This window comes from Bactrocera oleae, chromosome 5 (assembly GCF_042242935.1).
Source record: "Bactrocera oleae isolate idBacOlea1 chromosome 5, idBacOlea1, whole genome shotgun sequence".
Classification (NCBI taxonomy): Eukaryota; Metazoa; Arthropoda; class Insecta; order Diptera; family Tephritidae; genus Bactrocera; species Bactrocera oleae.
In genome coordinates, this window is record NC_091539.1 from 65,263,616 (window position 1) to 65,278,282 (window position 14,667).

At 35.7% G+C, this 14,667-nt stretch overlaps 2 protein-coding genes and 1 long non-coding RNA gene across 4 annotated transcripts; all 3 read left to right on the forward strand.

The window, feature by feature from the left end:
* The first annotated feature begins 541 nt into the window (after positions 1 to 541).
* On the forward strand, positions 542 to 3,399 carry LOC106620415 (serine protease persephone). Its single transcript, XM_014238913.3, has 7 exons — positions 542 to 918; positions 1,808 to 1,961; positions 2,034 to 2,204; positions 2,266 to 2,309; positions 2,381 to 2,655; positions 2,725 to 2,908; positions 2,980 to 3,399. The coding sequence occupies exons 1-7, from the start codon at positions 837 to 839 to the stop codon at positions 3,300 to 3,302; spliced, it is 1,233 nt and encodes a 410-aa protein (XP_014094388.2). The 5' UTR covers positions 542 to 836; the 3' UTR covers positions 3,303 to 3,399.
* Positions 3,400 to 3,502: 103 nt separating this feature from the next.
* LOC106620413 (serine protease persephone) lies at positions 3,503 to 13,745 on the forward strand. 2 transcript variants are annotated; one of them, XM_036368926.2, is made up of 10 exons: positions 9,132 to 9,798; positions 10,105 to 10,151; positions 10,182 to 10,317; positions 10,379 to 10,532; positions 10,618 to 10,934; positions 10,996 to 11,140; positions 11,218 to 11,243; positions 11,314 to 11,588; positions 13,117 to 13,300; positions 13,384 to 13,745. In XM_036368926.2, the coding sequence occupies exons 3-10, from the start codon at positions 10,224 to 10,226 to the stop codon at positions 13,731 to 13,733; spliced, it is 1,545 nt and encodes a 514-aa protein (XP_036224819.2). In that variant the 5' UTR covers positions 9,132 to 9,798; positions 10,105 to 10,151; positions 10,182 to 10,223; the 3' UTR covers positions 13,734 to 13,745. The 2 variants fall into 2 exon arrangements, with proteins under 2 accessions (XP_069965955.1, XP_036224819.2); XM_070109854.1 differs by lacking the exon at positions 9,132 to 9,798 and adding an exon at positions 3,503 to 3,862 and having other exon boundaries at positions 10,105 to 10,317.
* LOC106620397 (uncharacterized) lies at positions 7,268 to 8,063 on the forward strand. The gene is made up of 3 exons (XR_011396690.1): positions 7,268 to 7,780; positions 7,842 to 7,888; positions 7,958 to 8,063. It is a non-coding gene; the product is annotated as an uncharacterized lncRNA (long non-coding RNA).
* Positions 13,746 to 14,667: the final 922 nt, after the last annotated feature.

Here is a 14,667-nt window from a genome sequence, read left to right on the forward strand (position 1 = left end):
AAATACCGAATGAGCGGCCTTAAATGAAGAACGAGCAGCTACACACTCCTTAGGCGTTTGCACATAAGCCGACACCGCACGCGTATGGTACACGGCATTAGTAAAAGCTTAAAATTTATATTTACTTGGCCAGTGCTGACAGTATTCAAACGCACTTTTAGGTCAAAAAAGCTTCCACAGAAAAGCAAGGCAAAGCAAAGCAACCAAAAATTTTTTTTACTGGAAGTCGGAAATCAAAGTTCTTGGAAGTGCAATCTCGTGGCAGCATACTCAGAAGTGTTTAGATTTCAGTATTATTGCGCCAAAATATTACACTGACTGAGAGATCTCATTATCACCTAGTTAAATTTTTACCCTTAAAAGCATACTCAAGTTCAGATTACACGCAACATAGAGCTCACTTTTATATATGTATGTATGTATGTACACCTATTGTATATGTTTCACGAAACAAAATAAATTGCAGTCTTGTTTAAAAATACTTGTTTCGTGGAAATATTGTTTAACTGAAATATTCTTATCACAATGTAATAATATAAGAAATTAGTTCAGAACATTCAGTTGTGCGAATTAGTAGCGGCGGTTTGGTTGGATCGCGAATTTTGCGGATCAAGTTTTTTTGCAAAAAAAAGGATTACATGAAATTTGTGAATTTTTTTCCTAAATACCTATACGTATTTTACCTAAGTACAACCAACTAAAAATAAAAATATGAGTGCAGTGTAAAGTAAAGAGAAAAAGGATATGCTTTATAAATAGATAAAATAAAATATATAAAATACAGTTTATATTAATTTTTAATTACTTAATGCAATCGAGCTTCATTTACAATTAAAATGTTTGCGACAACAAGGCGAATTAGCTTCGCATTAATTATTTTATGTGCTTGTTCAAGGCTTGGCGCGGCAGAACAGGAAGGTAAGAGGCCATATATTTTTGAGAAACATAAAATTTTAGCTGACTTCGGCTATTTCGTTGACGTCAAACCTTTCTTGAGGGGAATACTATACTCTGATTGGTGTAGCGGTACTCGGATCAAATGATCGATTGTCTGGTAGTTATCAGTTAAAGTGGGATGCTATGATCTCTTTAAGAATATCCATGTGATTTTTATACAAATATTTCGAAAACTAAATGATAGAAAGAGTAAGAGGAATAATTAGTCTTAGTCAGTTCGTGGTCTCTTCTCTGTCATATGTGTAAGCAAAAAATCATAAAAACCTCTTTCCCTGAAATCCATTGATTTCAGTTAGTATAGTCGTTTTATATGTCTGAAGACTTGATTTTCGTTTGAATTCCTTCTTACGAGTTTCTCTTCAGAAGTGAAGCGGGCTAATGAACTGATACACATATAGACAATACAAAAGTAACTCGTGATGCTTCAGTTGCTGAGGTTTTTGAAAATGATATTAAGAGTAAGATGAGAGTGAACAGTAAATTAAAATAGAGCTAATTGTAGGCTACAAGCGTGGCTTAGTCAATATTAAAGCCCTTTTTAATAGTTTTTTCATTAAATTTTTGTTCTAAAGCTAAGAAGCCTTAAACTTCTCACCACCATTTACCATTTTCAAATAGCCTAGCTCGTAATATATTTGATGCAACAGATCTTTAGTCTAATCGGGCGCCGATTTCAACGACTTATCCATATATTTTACTGATGTCATGTTGCAATGTTGGCCTTTCTGTTTTACATGGATTATTCCAGAATTCTATCAGATTTTTTCTTCGTTTTTTCATTCCTTCACACATGTATATTCGTTCTACAATATGTAAATATGTAAATATACATGCTCTATTTCTATTAAAGAAAATGATCCATGTGAAACTGAAGAGTATGGAGGAGTGTGCACCACAAGCCGAAAATGTTTACATTTACAGAATACAATGGCAGCGATGGGCCTCAATAGCAGATTCGTGGGGAATTGTGGCTTTACCGTTTATGAAGAGATCATTTGTTGTCCGTAAGCATTTCTCAAAACTACTTTACTTAATTTTATTTTGTAATACTGAACATGAGTCTCTTTACCTGATAGAAACGAAGTGAGATTTAGAACAACAACCTCTAAATCTACAGAATTCACTACGATATCATCAAAATCCATTCGCGATTCGCTAAAGGGGCTTTCGCCCGAGGAAAGTAAGAGAAGAATCAAAGAGTTAATGCGAGAAGCAATGGGTGGATTAGAACGACCACCAACTAAGAGGTATGTAGAAATGGTAGCAATTTTGGTGCTCATGCATAAATTATAATTTTTGTTTTTGCAGCAATCTCACAAGTTTGCGTTCTTTGGAGCGCCCAGCTGATCGTGGTGAGTATAGTAGAAAAAGTACAAGAAATTTATTATACAGCAAATAAAAAATAATATCGAAAATATTTTAGCATGCAAGGAAGTCGAAAAACTGCTAATGCCTAGTCTCCAAGCGCATGTACTTGGTGGAGCCCCGACCAATTATGGCGAATATCCCCACATGGTTAGACTTATATTCGATTTAGATAGATTGAGGTGTGGTGGCGTCCTAATTGATAAGCGTTTCGTACTTACGGCTGCGCATTGCGTGCAAAACAAATTTGGAAAGCCAATAAAAGTAGTTTTGGGCGTAAGTGACTTCAATGATAAAGCACAGATTGACTATCGACAGGACATAGATATCAAAGTAAGTATATATTAATACCTACTTATATACGTTCGTGGTTTTTATTGACAATCTTTTATTTGAAATTAGAAAACCTATTTACCGCAAAACTACAGTGAGCTTAGCTTTTACGATGATATCGCATTGATTGAATTGGCCAGAGATGCCGAGTTTAGTCAAGGCGTAGCTCCAACCTGTCTATACACCAATCAAATGGAACTGCCCTATGATATTGATCTAATTGTGACTGGTTTTGGGCTAACAGAAAATAAAAGTACGACGTCTTAATGCAATTTTCTGCTTTTATCACTTTTTTTTTACTATATTTGTGTTTTATATTTTTAGAGGCTTCCGATCGTTTATTAGCAGCCAATTTAACGCACATACCTGCTTTATTATGCGATAAAAATTACGCTACTGTCAACGATATTCGGCTCAACCGCGGCATTATTGATACACAGCTCTGTGCCTTTTCAACGGATAGTGATGCTTGCCAGGGTGACTCTGGCGGTCCGATACATATTGTTAAAGATAAACATTTTAATAATTACCGAGTCGTTGGCATAGTTTCATTCGGTTTCGAGTGTGGCTCAGAATTGCCGGGTGTGTATACTAGAGTGTCAGAATATTTAGATTTTATCGAAGCTGTTGTATGGCCAGATGGCTGAGTGGTGTGATTACATAAGAAAACTGTGTATTATATATATTTTATATTTAGATACGTTTTTATATTATTATTAGTAAAAATTAGTTATTATAAAAAAATATTTTTTTTATTTATATAAAAATGTGTAGCAGAAAAAAAATTTATATATTTATAAACAATAATTCTTAATCAAATTGAAACGAAAGCCTAAAATTTTCTTACTTTTCCCACATCATATCTCTTTTTGTCTTGTTGTATATATTGTTGTATTGAAACACGCTCAATTGGCGTATATTATCTATTGAATTGAGTTACACTAGGCATTCGCAATCTCTGCTCGCAATCTTTGAACACTGCATTCTCGTCAAAAAATGTACCTCTGAGAGCAAAACAAAAGTTCGCGAGCTGAATTCATTAGAAGAGTCTATACGGTGCTCGAATTCGAGGGCTTACTAAAAATTGTTTGTTTCGGAAAGAAAAATTTCTCTACAAAAGAAAGAAGCACAAGTGCCAGAGAATAAACAAATGTTTCATCGCAACTTGTCCGTTTGAACAACTGGTTTAGTTTGGTCGAGTCTCTAGGTAAAGTTTGTTCGATTTGATACTCTCCAAAGTTTGTCATATAGTTCGGTAAAGGTTTTGATCCATTCATTTACTGTTTAACTTATGTACTGATCGATATAGATATACGCTATAAAGTTAACAAGGAAAAAACATATAATTACAATTAATATTTGTTATGTAATTATATTAGGTAAAGTAAAAAGTTCGTTCGGTTTTTTATTGATTTTTCAAAAGATGATAACTTTGTGTACATTTGTCCGATTTAAGTCAAATATGCGCCGTTTTGTTCGTAAACTTGTTGCCAACGAGATGCCAACTTCATTATACCTCCCTCTTGTAGAAGACTGCGTCCCTATTGCCAAAAAACTCGGAGAGCCAATTTTCACAGGCCTCTCTTGAGGCCAACTTCTCACCATTAAGCGCGTTCGCCATGGACAGGAAAAGATGGTAATATCTTGGTGCCAGGTCCGGGCTATAAGGTGGGTGCATTAGAACCTCCCATTCGAGCTTCAGGAGCTTCTGGCGAGTCACCAAAGACGTGTGTGGCCTGGCGTTGTCCTGATGGAACACAATTCGGCCTCTGTTGATCAAAGATGGCCTCTTTTGGATGAGTGCTGCCTTCAAGCGGTCCAGTTGTTAGCAGTAGCGGGCCGAATTGAGCGTTTGGCCATAGGGGAGCAGCTCGTAGTAGATGATTCCTTGCGAATCCCACCAAACACACAGCAAAACCTTCCTGGCCGTCAATCCGGTCTTGGCAACCTTCTGGGCCGCTTCTCCGAGCTTTGACCATGACTGTTTGCGCTCGATGTTGTTGTAAGTGACCCATTTTTCATCGCCAGTCACAATCCCCTTTAGAAACGGGTCGATTTTGTTGCGATTCAGCAGCGATTCGCAGATGGAAATTCGGTCCCTCATGTTTTTTGCGTTAGTTCGTGTGACACCCAAAGATCGAGCTCCTTTTTGAATCCGAGGTTATGCAAATGGTTCCAAACGGTTTTCTGGCTTATCTTTAGTTCCTCAGCAATTAAATAAGTGCTCACGTGACGGTCTGTTTCCACTATTTCCATGATTTTATCGCAATTTTCGACGACAGGCCTCCCGACGCGTGGTTCATCTTTGAGATCGAAATTACCGGAACGGAACCTAGCAAATCACTTTTGTGCTACACGTTCGCTTACAGTACCGGGCCCATAAACTAAATTAATGTTTTCAGCCGCTTTGGCTGCTTTTTCGCTTTGATCGAAGAAAAATTTTAAAATATAGCGAATTTTCTCTTTGTTGGTGTCCATCTTTGACGAGCGCTCACAACGAACTGAGTAAATCAATCGAAAAACTCTCAAAGACAAACTTTTAGCGCGAATAAGTATGTAAGTTTTCAGCGCCATATAGTATGACATGATGCGACACGTAACACTAGTACTACTATATACAATAACGCCATCTCTTAGATAAAAACCGAACGAACTTTTTACTTGACCTAATATATATGATATTTATATAAATACGATATTTATATAATATATAAATCGTATAACATCACTGAATGTAACATAATTTTGTCATTGTTTAATTAACGAACCACAAGTAAAGACAGGCGAATTTGATACCCAAAACCACATTGGATGGAGCTTATCACTTCAGTCGTGTTTCGGGGGAGTGTGTGACAACATTTGTTTATTGCATGAAACAATTTATTTAAACTTTTTTTATACAAATCAGTTCAAACAAGCGTGTGCAAAATTCACACACTACATTTTTCGCTTTATTCTGTGAATGATTGTTATGCAAATAAATGTATTTAAGTGAAATAATTTTAAAAATGTGCCTAAGAAGTATGACTCTTCGATGGTTCGACTTCCTTCTGTGTTAATTTGTTACTCATATCAAATATGCATAAAAATTATGCAAATTGTGGTCAGTTACAATTTTTTTATATATACCCTGTCACGAAGTTTGTAACACCCAGAAAGAAATGTCGGAGACCCTATAAAATACATACATAAATGTACATCATGATGAGCTGAGTTGATTTCGCCATGCCCATCTGTCTGTCTGTTTGTCCGTCTGTCTGTATATATACAAATTAGTCCCTCAGTTTTTACGCTATCGATCTGACGTTTTGCCCCTGTCCTTTTCTCACTAAAAAGCTGCTCATTTATCGGAATGGCTGATATCGGACCACTATAGCATATAGCTGTCATACAAACTGAACAATCGGAATCAATAGTTATATGGGAAACTTTTTTGACGAGGTATCTTCACGAAATTTAGCATGAGTTATTTTCTAAGGCAACAATGTAATCTCCGAAGTAATTGTTTAGATCGGTTCACTATAGCATATAGCTGCCATACAAACTGAACGATCGGAATCAAGTTCTTGTAAGGAGCCTTTGTATTTGTAAAGGGTATTATAATTTCGGTTAACGTTTTTTCTTGTTTTCTTTTTTAATATTTTTCAAAGCCTTCATCCATTAATAAATATTTTCATTAAAGACCAAATTTTACGCTACACTATTTCGGTGGATTTCTCATGCGAAAATCAAAAGTATTGCGCTTAGATTTACATTCAGCATTTCCACTCGTATTGCAAGATCAAATGCGTAGAGCATGCTTGTGAGAGTTTTTTAATTTATGGGGTCCCACAAAGCGGTTTTCAGTGTTAGTGAGGAAAACATCTTCGGAACGGCTGGACTGATCGACTTTTTCACATGATCTTCTTAGATATACTTGTCAGGTAATGATCAAAGAAATACAAGTTTTGCTAATAATTTCGATATTTTAAGCCACTCTGAAGTGTAGATTTTTTCGCAAAAATCCACTTATTTCTGCAAAGCCGCCATTTGGTCAAAAATCAAAATTTTGACTGGCCATTAACAATTATTACCTGTATGCTAAGATATCATACACATAGAGCAATATATGCGATATAAAGATATAGGAGATATTATTAGAAATGACACGATTTTATCTGTTTTTGGAATTACTACATATTTTTTCACAGACAAAGACGTTTTCTGTATTTTTGATATTAGTTATATGGGGCTAGGGCAAGTTTTCACACGATTTAATCTATTTTAAGCGTACATTGCAACGTTATTAGAAAAACACGTCTATTGAGATGACTCACATATTGGCCGATATATGCGATATAAAGTCAGCCAGGAAGTTCCAAAATCTTTATATCAGATCAGATTTCATACATTTTTACAGTGTCGATAGGGGTGCTTAAGGGATTTGTCTTGAGTGAATTTGGTTATTTGACTTGAATGGTTTGGAAGATATGTACATTAAACCTTTTACAGTGTGGGGCCACGCCCATTTTTTTAAAAACATCTTGGACAAATAGACGGACAGACCGACAGACAGGCATCCGGATTTCATCTCGTTTTGGTATTGATCATTTCTATATACTTACATATATAACCTTGTATCTAACTCGATTATTTTTGGGTGATACTTTAGGTGAACAAACCTATTATACTGTGTAGCAACATGTTTCAAGAATATAAAAATAAAGGTCTGTTGTTTTACAAGATACGTGTAGATGAAAATCGCTCAAAGAGCTATACGCTATTCCAAAAATCGAGTTTGTGCAGTGTTTCGACGATAAAAAAAAAGTGCTGGTATAAATATATAATATGAAATGGGGAATATTTTGATGGCGACAACATTAATGTAGACATATGATTAAATATTTTTTCAAACGAAAATTCCGATTAAAATTCCCACCGAATTGAGTTGCTTTATAATTTTGATAATTACTTTGTTTCATCGGTGTTGTGGAAATTTGGAGCTAGAATGATGCATATGTTACACAACATTACCATGCAATTTGTATAAGAAACTCCAACTTCTCATATAGAATTGTTCTCATGTAGAAAGGACAGATGTGAAACGTTGCGGTTTTTTAGTAAACGAGGAAATTATTTGCTGTCCGTAAGTGCTTTCTTTTTTTAATTGTACTATGACTGTTATGTCCAAAAGACTTTAATTTTAGCCAAAAGGAGATATTGGTTCGTACTTCTAATCGGCCAGCCGAACGGGGTGGGTGTAATGAAAAGTAAATTGATGTAGAAATATCGACATAAATTAAAAAACAACTCGAAATTTTAGCTTCCGAAAAATTGGAGAGTCGTTTAATAACGCATTGGATTATATACGACAGCAAAGTACAAAGAAGGTTCCCGTATATGGTTAATATTGTTTATAATGCATCTGGACACTTGATTAATATTTTGTATATAAAATTTTAACAGGTTATTCATATACATGAAAATTACTCATCTTTGATGAAATACGATGATATCGGTTTGATTGACTTGGCTGAAAATGTCAATTATGATAAAAATATATATCCCGCCTTTTTGCACACAGACGCGTCAGAATTATTCAACAACACCGAACTGGTTGTAACCGGCTGGGGGCGTGCCGAAAAATATCGTGAGTTCAGTTTTGGAGATAAGTCTAGTAAAAATACTTGTAAGTCCTAATAATATATATAAATAATAATACTGCAAAAGTTAAGTGGAACATTTATGGTTTATTAATTTTTTTAAAATGTTGTGGGACGCCACGCCCACTAATGGATTTAAAATATATATTTCAACATATCCTTCTAGCATTTCACGACACATACTTAGTAAAAACACGATAGATATAGTACTTAATATTTACTTGACGTTATTCTGTTACAGTTTAAAAATAGGCGAAATCAGACTACGTGCATAATACTTTGCTTAGCGTTGTGATTACGCCCATCTACGTACTCGTCCTTACTTTTTAGCCAAGGAAAACGTGTACACAGTTTCATTACGATCACTCAAGTTGCAGCTTACACAGACGGACAGACAGTCACCCGGATTTCAACTTGTCTCGTCATTCTGATCATTTATGTATATCTACATAACCCTATAATGAACTCGATTACTTTTAGGTAAGGTGAACAAAACTAATATACTCTGTAGTAACATTTTGTAACAGTAAACAAATTATGTATCACGTTTTCTCCGGGGTTATCACTTAAACTACTGAACCGATTTTAGTAAAATTTTGAACACTGTGTCCAGTTTGATTCAACTTAAAAGGTAGGATAGTTTACACCTTAATTATATTAAGAGCAAACCTTACCTAAAAAAAAAATATTTATTTTTGAACATAAGCATGTTACCAAAATTAAAAATAAAAATTCAGTAAAATGCCAAATGGAAAATGCATAAATTAAGTTAGTAGTATTAAGTCGTAAACTTAACTTTATAAAAGACAGTAACAGTTGAAGCTTGACTTTTAAATTGCAAAGCTTATATATAGTCTTATAGGAAATTTCCTGTTCTGCAAAAATGGTCACAATTAAGCTGATCAGTGATATGATTCACGTTGAGACGGTTCATTTTTATAGTTGCGCCAGAGTTTCAAACAATTGCCTAATAATAAGTCATACTGAATGCCTGAAAGAATTTCATTGCGGTATAGTAGTTTACGGGGAAACTTCTGAAAGCCGGATTGTGTATTTCTTGTGAAACCGTATCTGAGGCACTCGCTGTGCAGCCACAAACTTCTTTCATATCGTTCAATGCGAACCAAAAGCTATAGTTTACGATGAATTCTGTAGCGTCTCTCGGCGCTGCAGGCAGTGAGAAAGAGATGCAGAGAGCTCGGACTTGAAACAAAACCCCCGAATTTCTTTTTATTGCAATTAATTTTAGATTTATATGGTTTCTTGCAATGCACACATGTTATTATCAGCAGCGATATTTTTCTAACCTTTTACCCAAAAATTCAACGCTGAACGTTTCAGTTATTTAGTGAACGAAACGACGATCACAAGTACATAATTATAGTGAATTTGAATATTGTTTTCCAAACGCTCAAATTGCAGACACAGGAATGCTGGGTCTTTGTAAATAACATTAGTGTTGAACGGATGGTAGAACGGACGCTAACGGGATAATTAAAGAGTAAGGAAAATAAGCAACAACGTTCACTGCGGTTGCGCTGAAGTTAAAATACGTTTCACAAGATTACAAACAAGAACTTGATTTTGATCGATCAGTTTGTATCGCAGCTGATGCTATAATGGTGCGATATCAGTTCCGACAAATGCTTTGGAAAAAAGCACATGTAAAAAATTTCAGATCTCAAAAATTAAGGCACTAGTTCGTATATATACAGACTGACGGACAGACGGACGGACAGACAGGCGGACATGGCTAAATCGGCTTATGTTGTCATGCTGATCATTTATATAAGTATATATTTTATAGGGTCTCCGACGCTTCCTTCTGGGTGTTACAAACTTCTTGACAAACTTAATATACTCTGTTCAGGGTATAATTAGTGAAATATCTCAACGAAACTGGGAAGAATCTTTATTTCAAGCAAAATGGGCAGAATACTCACAAATAAGCTGAAACAAAACACTCGGTTGTTTGTGTTTCTCATGCTGTGCGCTTTCAGCGCTGCGAAACAGTACGACGGTGAGTATGAGTACAATTCGGTGAGCAATTCAAGGCAAATATAAAGGTGAATTAATTTTAGAGGGTGATTTCTGTGATTTTTCGGACTATAACGGGACGTGCTTGAGAGTAACAAAATGTTTGAATTTACCTGTCGTGGCGCAAACCTTGGGTTTGAAGCGAGAGCAAATTGGTCATTGTGGTTTTTCGGTGACGGAAGAAATAATTTGTTGTCCGTAAGTGAGTCGTTTTTATGCCATTAAAATACTTATATATTTTACTTCGCTATACCGGCCTTTCAAATGCTGACTTACACGACAGCATACTTCATAAAAATGTTTCAAGGGTTCCGCGTGTGGATGAAAACGAGATAATATATTTTATATTTAATGGGGCCAGAAATGCAACTATTAATAACTACCTAACAAGTGGCAATGAAAACCATGTGTTAACTGCAAAGGTAGGACAGAGAATGCAAGAAATACCCATTGAAAATAACGATGTGCCAAATAATGCCGGCAATAACGGTGAAAGTAGGGCTGTTGAAGATTCGAGCGAAGAGACGGCCCAAGTGCCTTTAAGCGCAACTGGAAAGGTGGTGGGGATTGGCAATATTCCCTTGCCAGTTAATGTGAACGGTAATTGTACTTTCTAGTTGAACTGCAGACTTGTGCTCATTTTCTCTAATATATACTTAAGCTCATACCCCTTGTAAGACGAGACACTACAATGGCATCTGCAAGGCAAAGTTACAGTGCAGACATTTAGCCGTTACCTTGGTGGACATGGGTTTAAATGATACGGATGTGACACTTTGCGATCATGAATACATAATTTGCTGTCCGTAAGTATTTAAGTATTTGTCAAGAAAGAGTTTTGTATCATTTGAATTTGTAATTGAGCATTCAATTTTAATCGCAGCAATATTGAACGACCCGCTGTTCGTGGTGAGTATTGAAGAAAGAAGTGTCCGCGATAAGCAAAATCAATAACAAATAAAACGAAAATATTTTTTAGCCTGCCGAGCTATTGAAAGCGAATTAGAACCATATCAAGAGGAACATATTTTCGGTGGTCACAAAGTGTCCGCCAAGGAATATCCATTTATGGCTTACATTGTTTATGACCAGCCGGATTTTGTTTGTGGTGGTACTTTGATCCATGAGCGTTTCGTGTTAACAGCAGCGCATTGTGTCGTACAACATGCGGTCAAAGCTATAAAAGTAACTTTGGGTATAGCAAATTTATATGATTCTAGAGAAGCGCGCTATCGGCAAGATATAGATATTAAGGTGAGTGATATGCACATCTAAAGTTTTGAAATGTAACTTATTTAGACATAATAGTAAGATCAAAAACTGGAACAATGTCGTGTTGCGCAACTTAAACTTTTGTTTCAAACCTACTTCGCTTGTTATCCATATTGCAGTATTTTGTTTTTATACAAAGTTTGTAACGCCCAGAAGGAAATGTCGGAGACCCTATAAAATCAAATAGAAATGATGAGTGTGACGAGCTGAGTTAATTTAACCATATCCGTCTGTCTATCGGACCGTCTGTCTGTATATACGCGAACTAGTGCCTGAGTTTTAGAGATATCTGAAATTTTGCACATGTTTTTTTCTATTAAAGAAGCTACTTATTGCCAGAACCGCTGATATTGGACCAATATGGCATATAGTTACCATTAAAACCAGATCAATTTCAACAAAATACAGCAGGTAACATTACCCTGACCTTTCCTACATTACAGTGCGAAAATGGGCTACACGCCTACTTCTCATATAATACTATTTTAAACTTCATCTGATTCTTTCACTTTCCAGTATACAAATCAAGAACCAATCAATATATCGGCCTACAACTGTTCAAGCCCTCAGCTATCCAATATGTGGACCCCAGTTCCTATTGAGAACTTTTTATCGAAAATGAGGGTCAATCTGTGAAATACGTACATTATTAAAATTCGAAAAAAGTCTTTTCATGATAAGATTATACTTGTATGTCATAAATGGATAGAACCGGATTATAACTTTCTTTAGCCCCTATATACCTAATAAAGGGTGCCTTAAAATTAACGCAAGATTAAAATTAAATAGAAAACACAATTTTTAGTCTTTTGATTGTAATTTTTTTATTGAATCATTTAGTGAGTACTTGTATACGCTGTAGAGAGCTTCTTGAAATTTGCAATTCTTGTCCACGACGCCGAATTGTGGTTCCTGGATTGTCACCGACACTCGCACGCATTGCTTCGATATTGTTATTTGAACGATTTGATTTTGGACGACTAGTGTTTTGGCGTCTCCAACGCAATTCTATAATTTTTCAGTTAATCTTGTCACAGTTGACAAAGTTAAAACACTATTCCGACCATATTTTGTATGAAATTTCCGAACTGTGTAATTTTCTAATTGGGTGAAAACTTGTCCTAACTCCTATACAACTGAAATTTAGGATTTTGAAACATTCGACTGACTTTACTCCTAATATAATAGTGATGGTAAGTGAGGTACCTTAATGAAATTCAGAGAGCACCTATTACTGTTAATAATATGTCGTAAAGCCAAAAATACAATAGATAAAATCAGGTCAATACTAACCCTATCTCCCATAGCCGTAATGCTTAACGCACGTTGCAAGAGTATGAAATGTTCGGTTACATCCGAACTTAGTCCTTCCTTACTTGTTCAATATAAAGTTCTACCAACACCTATAAATATTTTGCTGTCTTTGTTTTTTTCAAGTTGTAAGAGTATAAAATATTAGAACTTCTTTACTTATTTTGTTTATTTTCTGCGAATTATATTTCGTCGACAGAGAACGATTGACCATGAGAAATATTCAAGCTTATCAAATTATTACGACATCGCTGTGATTGAATTGGCTAAAGAGGTCAAACGCGGTCTAACAGTGTATCCGACATGTTTGCATACCGATCGAACAGAGCTACCTGATGACATTGAACTCACCACGGCTGGGTGGGGAATGACCGAGAATAAATGTATGTTATAAGCACCTTAAAATTATGATTTCACTTTAATGCAATTTATAATATTTATATCAATTTTTACTATATTGATATAGCCCTTTCAGAACATTTATTAGCAGTGCAATTGAAAAAAACACCGCTTTCAAAATGTATTCAAAGTTATGCACAATATATTGGACGATACATGAACCATGGCATTGCGGACACACAACTCTGTGCCCTTGCGCCTGGAAAGGATTCTTGTCTTGGTGACTCCGGTGGCCCTTTACTTCTGAGTGAAAATGCAGCATATAATAACTACAGAGTCGTCGGCATCACTTCATTTGGTTCAACGTGTGGCCAAACTGTGCCCGGTGTGTATACCAGGGTGTCAAAGTTTTTGGATTTCGTTGAAGCCATTGTATGGCCGGATGAATATTTTAAATATATATCGTTAACTACTTGAAATTAAAAATAACTACAACTATTTTAAGTGTTTTCGGAATAAAAAATTAAACTTAAATAACATTCTGACCGCGAAAGTTCTCTCAACAAATCAATTGCCACCGACATGTTTTAAGTACTCAAGGGAGTTTGAGTTACTTTAGATATTTTCGAAAGACAGTGTTTTTAGAAGGCATGTAATTCAAGCACTCGTAATATACAGCTATAAAATATGCTCAATAATACATTTTATCTGAAATTTCTGGTTCATATCAGTACGGTCTAATGTAGGCAAAGCAAAGCGACAGGAGCCGATGATCTGCCGGCCGAGCTATTCAAATAAATAGACAAAAATTGACAGCGTACATGTATCAGATTTTTTCCAAAATATCATCGGACGAAAGCATGCCCGACGATTGGAACCTAAGTGTGCTCTGCTCAATCCACAAAACTCCTGAATATCGCAGATGAGGTCTTATCAAATGCCCTGTGTAAGAGATTAAAACTCACTGTCAACAAACTGATTGAACTTTATCAGTGTGGCTTTAGACCTCGTTAATCTAGCCTTGACCAGATATTCACCATGCGTTAAATCTTGGAAAAAACTGATATTAATATTAGTTCACGCCTTTAGTTCTTTTTTCTTCCGGCTAGACAAATAAAATAAGCGAAGAGTTCTAGTGGTAAACGAGGACAAGACAAAATATCTCCGTTTTGGCTCTGTCATGGCTCGTATGCCACTGACGAAATCACTCCAGCTTTGCGGGTGTTCGATGCAGTGCCACCTGGTGGAAGCATAAGAAAGGGAAGTCCACCATTTCTTTAAAAAATCAGGTGGAAAATGAAGTGGTTTCGCTTGGTATTTCCAATTGGCGCCAAACTGCGAGAATAAAAAAAGATGCATACGAAAATGGAGTATTATCAGTACATACATTTGTACGAGTGTGTATGAATAT